This window comes from Nanorana parkeri, unplaced genomic scaffold, assembly GCF_000935625.1.
Source record: "Nanorana parkeri isolate BGI_ZX_2015 unplaced genomic scaffold, ASM93562v1 scaffold264, whole genome shotgun sequence".
In the NCBI taxonomy this organism is placed as follows: Eukaryota; Metazoa; Chordata; class Amphibia; order Anura; family Dicroglossidae; genus Nanorana; species Nanorana parkeri.
In genome coordinates, this window is record NW_017306532.1 from 540,760 (window position 1) to 554,367 (window position 13,608).

General features: G+C 37.7%; 1 protein-coding gene across 1 annotated transcript in view; it reads left to right on the forward strand.

Annotated features, from left to right (window-relative positions):
- KIF26B (kinesin family member 26B) overlaps positions 1–13,608 on the forward strand; it is a 326,683-nt gene that overhangs the window by 271,711 nt on the left and 41,364 nt on the right. The window contains exons 9-10 of the mRNA XM_018557066.1: positions 1,346–1,529; positions 9,680–9,839. Of these exons, the coding sequence (XP_018412568.1) occupies positions 1,346–1,529; positions 9,680–9,839 (344 nt within the window). The remainder of the gene's footprint in view (positions 1–1,345; positions 1,530–9,679; positions 9,840–13,608) is intronic.

Here is a 13,608-nt window from a genome sequence, read left to right on the forward strand (position 1 = left end):
TAATAAGCAAAATTTTGAAAAATTTCCTTTTGTCAAATGGAGGGGTGGCAATAAGGCCACACACTTGTCAACTTTTGGCCAGCTTTTGAATCATGCACTTCATCCTACGGCGACTTATGGGCAAACCATCCTTGTTTAAATTTGAAAAGGATGTTACAGAAAAAAATGCTAATCGCAATTAACAAAATAGACATAATGCTGGCCACTAACAGAGGAGGCCGTTGTGTAGGTGGAAGTTTTTCGTAGAATGCTTGCAACTGCTTTTTATTATACCCAATGTCAACCAGAGAGGTTGAAGATTTGTGAGTTGCACGGCACGGCATTATTATGATAAAGGATGGTGTGGCTTAGGTTCATGTGGCCATTGAATGCTAAAGGCTCATTACTGCATAAAGTGTAGTAGTGTAAATAGCAATACCAAAGTCTATAAATGAGATGCAGAGGCATGATAGTTCAGCCCAGATTTGAGTAACCAATCCCTATACTTAAAGTATATCTAAACCCAAAAATGTAATATATTGGAGCTCTCCAGTGCTTAGATGTGGTGCATTTGTTTTTTTTAAACTTTTTTTTAACTTGGTAATCCTGCAAATAACACACTTCACTTCCCTGTGTGGCTACACTCACTCACCCATCTGTATCTATGGACTGATCCATTGCTGCCACCTAGGCTGGACTTTAAATATGTCTGCCTTTGGTAATCTCTATTACATTGCAGATGGGGAGATTAGTAGTTTACAGAAGAAAGATAACATTAACAGGGTTATTCACAAAAGTGTGAAGAGTTTGGAGAAGGCAGAAGAAGGGAACAATCTAGGACAACATAGCTGAACTGGAAAGTGAGCGGAATTTGATAATTTTTCCAAATCAGCTATTTTCTTCCTAGATTGTTCCCTTCTGCCTTCTCTGAACCCTTTTGGGAATAACCCTGTAACTATAGCTCACAGAAGGTGAGAAGGGCACTGCATTTTGACAAGATCACCATGTATTTTCTGTACTTGCTAAAAATGTTTGCTTAGCCTAACAAAAGAAAACAAATGCAGCCACCATTTTTAAGGACTGGAAAGCTGCAATATGTTAATATTTTGTACTTGGATTTAGTTATCCTTTAATGAAAACATGATCAGTTCATTAGAATAATAATTTAGTAATGCAGGTATGTAGGATAATTCCTCAGAGAATCCTCAGAACACCAAAGTAAAATAATGCCACTGACAACGTAAGCTAAACATAGGGATAAAGAGGAAAAATGTGATTCGGAAAAAAAAGTCAAAAGGGAGAGCAAAAATGGGGAACTGATAAGAGAAAAAGTAATGTAAAAATGTAATGTTGTTTAAATTTTCAGCTGCAGAACCAGAGTGAGTTAAGGGCCCCCACGGCTGAGAAAGCTGCATTTTTCCTGGATGCAGCCATTGCCTCACGGAAAAGTAGTCAAAGGGACTGTGATGAAGATGACCACAGAAATTCTCACATGCTATTTACTTTGCACATTTATCAGTATCGGATGGAAAAGAGTGGAAAAGGAGGAAGTAAGTAAAAGTTTTTTTTACTTAAAAGTTCTCATTACTGTTTTCTAAGAATTACTTTTGCCTGATATCTATCTGATAATGTTTGGCATTGTTGTCATGACCCTGTGTATCTTTTGTTTTACGTTTTTCATAAGAATTATTGGCATACAGTATGTCTCAGTCAAAGTAGTCAGTCTACACCCTTGCTAATTGGCAACTGGTAGAATATCCACTGGAAAAAAGGCCAAATGTGTAGTATATTACTGTATATTCCCAACTTTTATATAGTCTGCCACAGCATTCAAATGCGACTCAATTGTCTATGTTGAGAGTCATCTACAACGTTAGTTCTGAGGCAGGCACAGTAATAAGCATAGAAACATATACTTGCATAGAAAGATAGAAGAGTCACGAAAGAAAAAGACTAAGTGGTCCATTGAGTCTGCCCAGATATCCATCTGATAATATGTTGTTAAAATTGCCTTTGCTTAAACCTTCCAAATTCTGGTTATTACTTGTCACTTCTGAGGTTGTTCCATTCTTAATATTTACTGATGTTACATCTTGTTGATCTGTTTCAGTCCATACCTATGTTGTATATCTGGCACAAATATGTGTGATGAGTAATCCAATAAACATATGCAATGACCTTTATTTAAATTTTTGTATTTTGCTTCACTTTATGCACTAATGAGTGTTTTTAGCATTCAATGATCACATCGATCTAATCCACTCTCTCCTTTACCATAATAATGCTGTGTGCATTAAGTCTATTTTATTTACGGTCAGCATTTTTTCAGCAACATTTTCATTTCAATATTGTTTTCATGATCTTTTTTTTCACTTAATAAAATATGTTTATTTGATTACTCATCACACATAATTTGTCCAGATATGCACCATGGATTGAACCAAATCAACAAGATAGAACATCAGTAAATATTAGGAATGGAACTAAATCAGAAGTGACAATAATAACCAAATACTGGGAGGTTTCAGCAAAGGCAATTTCATTTACACGTTCAGGTATAGTTTGACGTTGGAGAGATTTATTTTCCACTTGATTAATGACAAGAATGTATTGCAAGAAAGCACAGGAATTGGTCATTCCAGGCAATTTTAGTCTTAATAGTCATGTGTTATAGACTGGTTGTTGCAGGAAAGCAGAGTCTTTTTTTAAGTGACAGAAGTCATACATTGGCATAAAAAAGAGTCTTACTGAAAACTACAAGAATACAATTTATAAAACATATAGTAGTGATGGTATTGCTTATCAGCAGATTTTGTATTGGTGACAATGATTGGATTTAACTTTTCTTTCCTTACCAATGAGAATAAATCTTTATTTAATTATTTGTTACACATATTGTTTTGTTGATTTGCCTTTGCATTGTAAAGATCAGATATAAAGCTCAACAACAGCATAAGTGGATTTAGTTGATTTTGGATTCTCTATTAAACTACCGAAGTGTCTTGTGGTAGACCCAAGCCAAATTATGTTAATTATGTGAAGCTTATTTAATAGCTTAGTCCCAAGAGTAGTGAATATGGAGTGCTAAGTGTAATGATGTGTTGTAACCAATAATAGCCAACCAGATATCTCATTGAGAAGTATTAGGTTTTTTGTGTAATGTAATGACTACTCCACCTTTTTGTACCATATAATTAAATAATAAAATATAGAAAATGAACTGCGCCAATAAGCAAGCTAACAGCTACAAGGCACTGGAATGTACACCCACTGTGAGTGTGTATAGGTGAAAAATGAATAACTAAATGTGCCGAGCTACAACAATGATCAGATATAAAGAGTAAAAAAAAAATAAAAAAAAAGTGACTCAAACAAATGTCAGTGAAAAAAATCAATCAGGTGTAAAGTCTTTAAATCTTCATAAATCCGCGAAAGATGTCCAAATATAGCAATAGTGATGAATATTACTTGTTCCTTCACCAAATGCACCACGTGCACCACACCAGATATAGGGGTGCTCACCTTATTGATAGACCCCAGCAAGAGGTCAAACCAGGCAATTCCCTTCTTAACCAGGGGAGGGGGCCCTCAGCTCCAATCGCTCACAGATGTCCTCCAATGGTTTAATCAGACCAGCAAACAGATCTGTGCAACACTTCTTAAATAGGAAAGCAATAGCCTCCAATCTTTATATGACACCTTATACTGAGGAGGCCTATAGATCAATAAAGATTGGAGGCTATTGCTTTCCTATTTAAGAAGTGGTGCACAGATCTGTTTGCTGGTCTGATTAAACCATTGGAGGACATCTGTGAGCGATTGGAGCTGAGGGCCCCCTCCCCTGGTTAAGAAGGGAATTGCCTGGTTTGACCTCTTGCTGGGGTCTATCAATAAGGTGAGCACCCCTATATCTGGTGTGGTGCACGTGGTGCATTTGGTGAAGGAACAAGTAATATTCATCACTATTGCTATATTTGGACATCTTTCGCGGATTTATGAAGATTTAAAGACTTTACACCTGATTGATTTTTTTCACTGACATTTGTTTGAGTCACTTTTTTTTATTTTTTTTACTCTTTATATCTGATCATTGTTGTAGCTCGGCACATTTAGTTATTCATATAATTAAATAACACTACATGGCAATGATTTACTAAAGGCAAATAGGCTGTTCACTTTGCAGGGGACTTTTTCCACAGCTTAGTGAGTTCAGTGAATCTCAGCTGACTTCCATCATCCATGTGCAAGCAAAAATTCATTTTGTTTTTGCTTGCACATAATTGGGTGTTCTTGCAAAGTGACTTCTTAACACATTCACTAAACTAAGTGAAAACTCCCTTGCAAAGCAAACAGTCTAGTTGCCTTTAGTAAAACAAATGATTATCCGCGCTATAGTGCTCTACCCCAAAATCCTCAATAACACCCTATTGACAGCTGCAGAGATAGAGAGAAGCTATATAAACTTCTCCCACATTATATTAAACAAAAGACACTGCGCTATCTCTAATATTATAAAACTCTAAGTGCATATACTTAGTGACAATTATACAAAATGTTCACTCCAACTTATATATAGTCCATATAAAAATGTTCCCAAAAATGATATGATCAAAAATAAATGTGATGAAATCCTTGTGTTCACTTTCTTTGTATTACATCAGTGAGTCAAATAATTATTGCATATAAAGTTCCACAATCACTCGTGACTTCTGTGCTTCAATTCCTCGTCAATTGATCACCAGTGATCCACCTCCAGGTGCACAAACACTAGCACACTCACCAGATAATTCTGACCTCCCAGGTGGTCTTTAAATGCTCTGCAAACTTCCCTGGCTTCCCATGTCTCTCTCTCCACCGAATCCCCAACAGCTGAAAATGATGAGTCCGCCCGATGTCTCTCCCAAATCTCTCTAATCCGCTCAAAATGGAAAACCAAGATCGCACATAGTGTAAAACTGCTAGATGATAGTTTATTCATAAAAATCAGAACACTTACATTTGAAAAAAAAATTCAGTGCTGTAAAAACATAAAATCGGTTTGTATGAGCTCAGCTATGCCTCCTCCACTGCATACACTAGCGTCAGCGTGTAGCTCCTCCCCTACGCGTTTCGTCCAATGGACTTTCTCAAGGGTAGCATACACACTGACTCTATTTCCTTTTATATTTCCCAGATACCACATATACATACCCAGATACCACATTTACATAACCCGATGGGAGTTTCCTTTGATCCGTATATAGGATTCTACCATATTTCTACTACCTAATGTGTATCTTATAAAATCATTAACTAAAAACATCTTAGTATAAAGCATGTATAATATTAGATTCAAGATCTACAACCCCCTAGATGGTACTATAGGTCATTGAACCTATAGTACAAAGAAAGTGAACACAAGGATTTCATCACATTTATTTTTGATCATATCATTTTTGGGAACATTTGTATATGGACTATATATAAGTTGGAGTGAACATTTTGTATAATTGTCACTAAGTATATGCACTTAGAGTTTTATAATATTAGAGATAGTGCAGTGTCTTTTGTTTAATATAGTTGCCTTTAGTAAATCAACCTCTATGTTTCAGTCAGTGTAGACATAACTTCTAATTGTTTCTAAATTTTAGAATCTAATGAGACTGCAGTAAGCCACAGAAATCTTTATGGTGTTTTTAACCCCCAGGGTAAACTACTTTTGTAAAAAATCAACACTTCGTGGAAAGATGGTTTTATTTTTATAATTAATGTTGACATATGTATGGTGTAAATTTTGTACATTTTATTCTGTGACAATACTATATTTGTGATTACACATTATAAATTGACTAGTTAACAGTTTTCACATTTATTATGCTATCTTTGTCCTTAAGTTACAGTGTATGTAAAGCCAATCCCTAAAGCATAAAGTGTTAACATGTTCATGTCATTTGTAAGTAACTTTCAGTATTTTTATTCTGCATCCCTTAGTAAAATTATACCTGCTGATACTTACATAAAAGTTCTTGTTTTGACATTAGCTGCTAGATGCAAATGGGCTATTCACTTTGCAAGGGAATTTGCACTTTGCAGGGGAAGATTCCCCTTAGTTTAGTGAATAAGGTGAATTTATGCTGACTCCTATCACCCAATCATGTGCAAGCAAAATAGTTTTTTTATAATGTAATTTGCAGGAAAAATCCTTTTTTTTACATTTTGTTTACATATGATTGTGTATTCTTTGCAAAATGAGATTTCACCATATTAAAGAAGCTAAGGGAAACTTCCCCGGTAAAGTGTAAATTCCCTTGCAAAGTGAACAGCCTTGTAGCCTTTAGTAAATAAACACCTTTTTCTCTGTCTCCAAACTTTTCTCCTGGGTTGTCATCTGGACTTTTGATGGAAACTACAAGTGGCTACTTGGAAACCCACCCTAAAAAATGCTATGCAGATATCGCTGGAGTACAGTCATATTGAAAGGAAGTAGCTTCAAAGTGGCTGCAGGAAATCAGAACTTAGATGCAACATAGCATGACTAAAGTGGAAACAAGTGTTTTATTTTAAAAATTGTTTGTGATAAACAGTGCTTTAGCAAACTAAATATCATCTGTTAGATTTATCCACACTTACCAGCCTTAGTTAGTAACTTAAGTACATCTGATGTAATTTTACATTTTCTATACTACTAACATTACTCTTAAGCAGGCACTTATGCCCACTACTTCCTTTGCCTCTCTTTTGGTTATTCTTCATAGTTATGAACCAATAGTGAGGTGTCAGAGGTAAAAACTTGAGAAACTGAAATTGTGATTTGCGTAATAGGGTAAGTTATCCAAATATAACACATAAAAAATTTCACGGTGCCATATTTAGAATGAAAGGAACACAAACCACATGTAAATCACATATATCAATTCTTTTATCATTTATATATGTATTAAAAACTTTGAATAATAGACAACACATCCACTGACATGTATGTCATCATCAACTTCATTGTATTATCTTCCACTTATTAACATCACAACATAGCTCCTCCCCAGACCACACATGCACAATGTAAATAACCGCTAAATAGGCTTTATTGTCATCAATTTACTCATCACAATCAACTGAACATATTTCCTAATAATCATGACAATATTCCTTGAGTCACATATAAATGTGCAGTGGGTCCAGCCTTCTACGCATTTCGCCAAAGCTTCTCCAGGAAGATAGGAGGCCTGTAGCGTTTGCATAACGAATCAGATGCAATTGATGGAGGTGCCCTCCGCACACCTTTCAGCAGTCCCGGCCAACAATCAAATAAATGGTGCTCGAAGTAACTTCACGGATGGCACCGTGCAAAACACAAGATTGAAGAAAATAGGTCACCAGCACTCCATAAGTTAAAATGAATGAGTCCTTTTAATGGACAATGATGTCACAGAAATCCAACATGAGCCGACGTTTCGGGGCCACACAGGGTCCCTTCTTCAAGGTCACATCTCTTGCCTTGAAGAAGGGACCCTGTGTGGCCCCGAAACGTCGGCTCATGTTGGATTTCTGTGACATCATTGTCCATTAAAAGGACTCATTCATTTTAACTCATGGAGTGCTGGTGACCTATTTTCTTCAATCTTGCATAACGAATCAGTCATTGTATATTAACATCTTAGCAATTAAACTATTAGGAAATTCCAATAGACTTACATAAGGCAATAAACATTATTACATCAATCCCATTTTTTTGGAAGTATGGTGGTGGATCAGTCCATGACCCATGGGAGCAACCCCCAACCCAGGCGACAGGGAGAGTGGAAAACTACGGCAAAGTGACCAGACAAAAGAAACTAGATAATCATCATATATATATATATGCACTATATTGCCAAAAGTATTGGGACGCCTGCCTTTACACACACATGAACTTTAATGGCATCCCAGTCTTAGTCTGTAGGGTTCAATATTGAGTTGGCCCACCCTTTGCAGCTATAACAGCTTCAACTCTTCTGGGAAGGCGTCCACAAGGTTTAGGAGTATATCTATAGGAATGTTTGACCATTTTTCCAGAAGCGCATTTGTGAGGTCAGGTATTGATGTTAAACGAGAAGGCCTGGCTCGCAGTCTCCGCTCTAATTCATCCCAAAGGTGTTCTATCGGGTTCAGATCAGGTCTCTGTGCAGGCCAGTCAAGTTCCTCCACCCCAAACTCACTCATCCATGTCTTTATGGACCTTACTTTGTGCACTGGTGTGCAGTCATGTTGGAACAGGAAGGGACCATCCCCAAACTTCACACAAAATTGGGAGCATGAAATTGTCCAAAATGTCTTGGTATGCTGACGCCTTAAGAGTTCCCTTCACTGGAACTAAGGGACCAAGCCCAACCCCTGAAAAACAACCCCACACCATAATCCCCCCTCCACCAAACTTTACACTTGGCACAATGCAGTCAGGCAAGTACCGTTCTCCTGGTAACCGCCAAACCCAGACACGTCCATCGGATTGACAGACAGAGAAGGGTGATTCGTCACTCCAGAGAACACGCCTCCACTTCTCTAGTGTCCAGTGGCGGCGTGCTTTACACCACTGCATCCGATGCTTTGCATTGCACTTGGTGATGTAAGGCTTGGCTGCAGCTGCTCAGCTGTGGAAACCCATTCCATTAAGTTTTCCAAGCACTGTTGTTGTGTCAATCTGAAGGCCACATAAAGTTTGGAGGTCTGTAGACTGCAGACAGTTGGCGACTTTTGCGTACTGTGCACTTCAGCATGCGCCGACCCCGTTCTGTAATTTTTCGTGGCTGAGTTGCTGTTGTTCCCAGTTGCTTCCACTTTGTTATAATACCACTAACAGTTGACTGGAATATTTAGTAGCAAGGAAATTTCACGGATGTACTTATTGCACAGGTAGCAACCTATCACGGTACCACCCTTGAATTCACTGAGCTCCTGAGAGCGATCCATTTTTTCACAAAGGCAGTCTGCATGCCTAGGTGCTTGATTTTATACACCTGTAGCCTTGGAGGTGATTGGAACACCCAAATCCAATGATTTGGAGGGGTGTCCCAATACTTTTGGCAATATAATGTATATATACTTTTTATTACATCCCCCAAGCATCTAAAGCAATAATATCAGTCAGGTGTCCCCATTCAACCAACAACTGGCAATAAACACTCTTCAGGGCTTAAATAAACAATCCTCAGGGCTTTAAGTGATACTAAGGGCTTTTTATAAACCAACCTCAGGGCTTTAAATAAACAGACCTCAGGGCTTTAATACACTACAGTGTGATAAACCCAATAAAGTCTGAGGGTGAGGAGAACCCCTATCACTACAAACAGTAAAGCTCTTAATAAAAATGTCCTGCAGAGAACCAACGAGTTGACATAAGAAACCATTAAAGCAGATCAATAGATACAAGATAACCATATACATACTCAGCGAGTGTAGTTTTTTTCATGTGTTATTTTTGGATGGGATAATTTAGGGGTGTGGTGCCCTGTCTTCTTTGGTGGTTCATAATAATTTGTATATTGTAATAGGGTAAATTGCTTGCTTCAAAGTGTACATTTTATATAATTAAAATCATAACAGCTCTCCTTTGTTTTATTGAAATTATTTGATTTGGCATATGGTATCTAAAGAATAATACAATAAATACAATTCTCAGATATATCAAAACAAATGGCCAATCTACAGCTGTTGAAACCTAACCAATTTTCCATTCTCTCCGTAGTGTCAGGAGGCCGCAGTCGATTGCATCTTATTGATTTGGGAAGTTGCGTGAAAGTGCAGAGCAAGAATAGAGATGGAAACACAAGCTTGTGTCTCTCATTGTCAGCTCTGGGCAATGTCATTCTAGCACTGGTCAACGGCAGCAAGCACATACCTTACAAGTAAGCAAATTAAAAAGATTTTCCCTACATCTGTCTGAAAAATATTGATTGACCCTAATCTTATTTTACGTTTTGAAAATATATCTTTAGATCAAGAATGGTAATATTTTTATTTTTTATATGGAAAGATATAGAAACCATGCTTCATGAACTCATCTAAATGTATCTTGGCCTGGCGTAGTATTTGTTTTCTACATGTTTGGCAATTACCAATTTAAAAGCAGTCATTTTGGAGACATCTAGGTCATTAACTTCATAAATAAGATTATGGGGTCTATTCACAAAGCTGCCGAAGGATCTGGCCGTAGCTTCGGCCGATCCTTCGGCTGGCTTCGGCCCCAGGACCCCTTCGGTTCAGGAGAACCGACGGCAGCTTTTTGAATAGACCCCTATGTGTCTAAGCAGTGTGCACACAAACATAAAAATACAGGCAAATAGAATATGTACAGAATGTTATATGGTATGCATTTTAATGTTAAAGAGTGCATAGACATAGTTACATATTTTGCTCGAAAATATTTATAGTGAGTGTCCCACCAAGGACACAATCAACATTCCATTCTTTTCCTCATCGAGTATTCCATTCTTTTCCTCATCGGCTTCCTCCAGGTGCTCCTGTTTAGCCTCACAACACAAACTTATATTGGAATCTCCAAACAGACAGATTAGTACAACTTTCCCCCAAACTGTGTTAGCAGGGGCATTAAAGTGTAACTATGGACAGGTTATGGATAATTAAATATGTACTTATTCTTAACAAGCAGTAAATAAGCTTTAGAGCAAACCCTCACTGACCTCTAAAGCTGCAGGCACCGTGAACAATCACAGGAAAAGCTCTAAAGGTATTGCCTAAGCCACGCCACCTGTACCCCCTCCCATCAGCAGCCAAGCAGACTTCTAATCTCTAAGCTGAGTTCCCATGAGATGAGCTGAATTCAGTGCTTTTTCCATGTGTCTCCTATGAACTGTCTCCTGCTATGGAATGTCCATAGCCTTGTCACAGGCTCACTAAAACAGACTGCAAAGTGCATTGGCAGCTTAAAAAGGCTCTTTTTTGACTTAGTTGCTAGGATGTTGATGACTCCAATAGAGTTCATTCACCCTGTACAAATGTGAATGTTAGAACAGATCTTTAAAAATAAATACTGTACAGTATGCATGAACCCTAAAGGACCTTCTGTAGATTTACCAAACCTGTTTAGATCAAGAGCACTATAAAAAAAAGTCAGTGAAATAAAAAATAATCAAGTTCAGTTTACAGGAGACTCTGAGAGAAATATGGAGACTAACTTGACCGTTCCTATTCTGCATATATTAGTTGCTGGTTTGTCTTGCTGATCCTTGCTTCAAGTATGCAAAATATTCTGACTCCTGATATGCATGCTTGTTCAGGGTCAGTTGCTTAGAAAGTATTGAATCCAAAGGTTCAGCATAACAGCCAAGCAACTAACAGTTTAGAAGGTCAACAGTAAAAGACCCAAATCTTACATAATTTGGCCCCGTGGACAAACACTGTATACTTGCTAGTATGACTTGTATAGCAGAATATATGTATACAGCCTATTTAAAGAAGAGTAAAGCATGGGTCTCAAACTCAATTTACTTGGGGGCCACTGGACACATTTTCTTCTCCCATGGGGGCCATTTGCCAAATTTCATACTTCGAAATTGCGTTTACTTCAAAATGTGCATTTTCTGCAGCAGGAATCCCTAATCTGGCAAGTACAAGCGGCACCTGTCACCCATTGAAGTTAATGATCAGGTAACAGCCGCTGTCCTGTAAACGCCCGAACACCGCATGTAATGGTATTTGATATGATTACAAGCAGTTAGAAAACAGTCACTCTCCCTGGACGCATTGATCAAGCATCCAGGGAGAATGATTGATTCCTAACCACATGTATATCACATACCATTACATGCGGTGTGGCAGCGGATTCCTTCTGCAGGAAAACGCTAATTCATGACACAGAAATTGCTAATTACACCTAAACTTAGTCATGAATGGGGCCTAATACACACACACACACACACACACACACACACACAGAAATACACCCCCTCCCCTTCCCCAATAACAGTACATTGTTTAAAATAAGGATCCTTCTCCTGGTGTATTAGCTTTGTGAATTGAGCCTCTTTTTCAAAAGGCACAAATGAGTACAGATATTCCTCACTTACCAACTTACCTGTTTTGCGACCACTCGCACTTACGACCAGCTCTCCGACCATGCGTGCGGGAACGTGGCAGCGGCAGTGCGACTTCTCACCGTCTTCAGTGCTGTACTCCATTCTCCGCTGCTAGTCTCAGAAAGTACTTTATTGACTGCTTTACAGTACACTGTACAGTACTGTATATCTCCAACACTATACAGTACTGTACTAATGCAGTTCCTCGCTTAACGACCAATTCGTTTAACGACCTGGTCGTAGGAACGCAACTCGGTCGTTAAGTGAGGAATAGCTGTAGTTGGAATTTATCTTCTATTATTCATATGTTTTATCACAATAATATATCAGCTTGTTCAACTTGTTTCATTGGGCTCAATTCACAATCTAATGCCCCAGGATAAGGATCTTTATTTTTTTTTAAAAGGTTATTTTTAGCAGAGTCCAGTGAGATTTGAACATTACACTCATATGTCTAAAATAGAAATTATTTTCCTTATGTTATAGATTTGTAATTAACAACCATTTTACCAGAGTATTTGTCAAACTATATAGAATCTGCAAATGTTGTCATACCAAACAGGCAACCAACTAATCCAATAAGCAGTGATAGTATCACAATACAGGAACCTCTGGCTCATCCTTAGCAGAGATCTCGATGCCAGAGCACCATCCAGAAGACAATGAGGAAGAATGCTGAAATTGATTAACAACTATGAATATTGTGTTTTGCACGTTATGATTGCTATTTGCATTACTTATTAAATAACATCTTGAATGTGCAGGTACAAATAGAGGTTATTCTGTCTTAAAGAAGCTTGTTTTAGTCAATCCCGCCTACAGCGGCAGTGCGACTTCTCACCGTCTTCAGTGCTGTACTCCATTCTCCGCTGCTAGTCTCAGAAAGTACTTTATTGACTGCTTTACAGTACACTGTACAGTACTGTATATCTCCAACACTATACAGTACTGTACTAATGCAGTTCCTCGCTTAACGACCAATTCGTTTAACGACCTGGTCGTAGGAACGCAACTCGGTCGTTAAGTGAGGAATAGCTGTAGTTGGAATTTATCTTCTATTATTCATATGTTTTATCACAATAATATATCAGCTTGTTCAACTTGTTTCATTGGGCTCAATTCACAATCTAATGCCCCAGGATAAGGATCTTTATTTTTTTTTAAAAGGTTATTTTTAGCAGAGTCCAGTGAGATTTGAACATTACACTCATATGTCTAAAATAGAAATTATTTTCCTTATGTTATAGATTTGTAATTAACAACCATTTTACCAGAGTATTTGTCAAACTATATAGAATCTGCAAATGTTGTCATACCAAACAGGCAACCAACTAATCCAATAAGCAGTGATAGTATCACAATACAGGAACCTCTGGCTCATCCTTAGCAGAGATCTCGATGCCAGAGCACCATCCAGAAGACAATGAGGAAGAATGCTGAAATTGATTAACAACTATGAATATTGTGTTTTGCACGTTATGATTGCTATTTGCATTACTTATTAAATAACATCTTGAATGTGCAGGTACAAATAGAGGTTATTCTGTCTTAAAGAAGCTTGTTTTAGTCAATCCCGCCT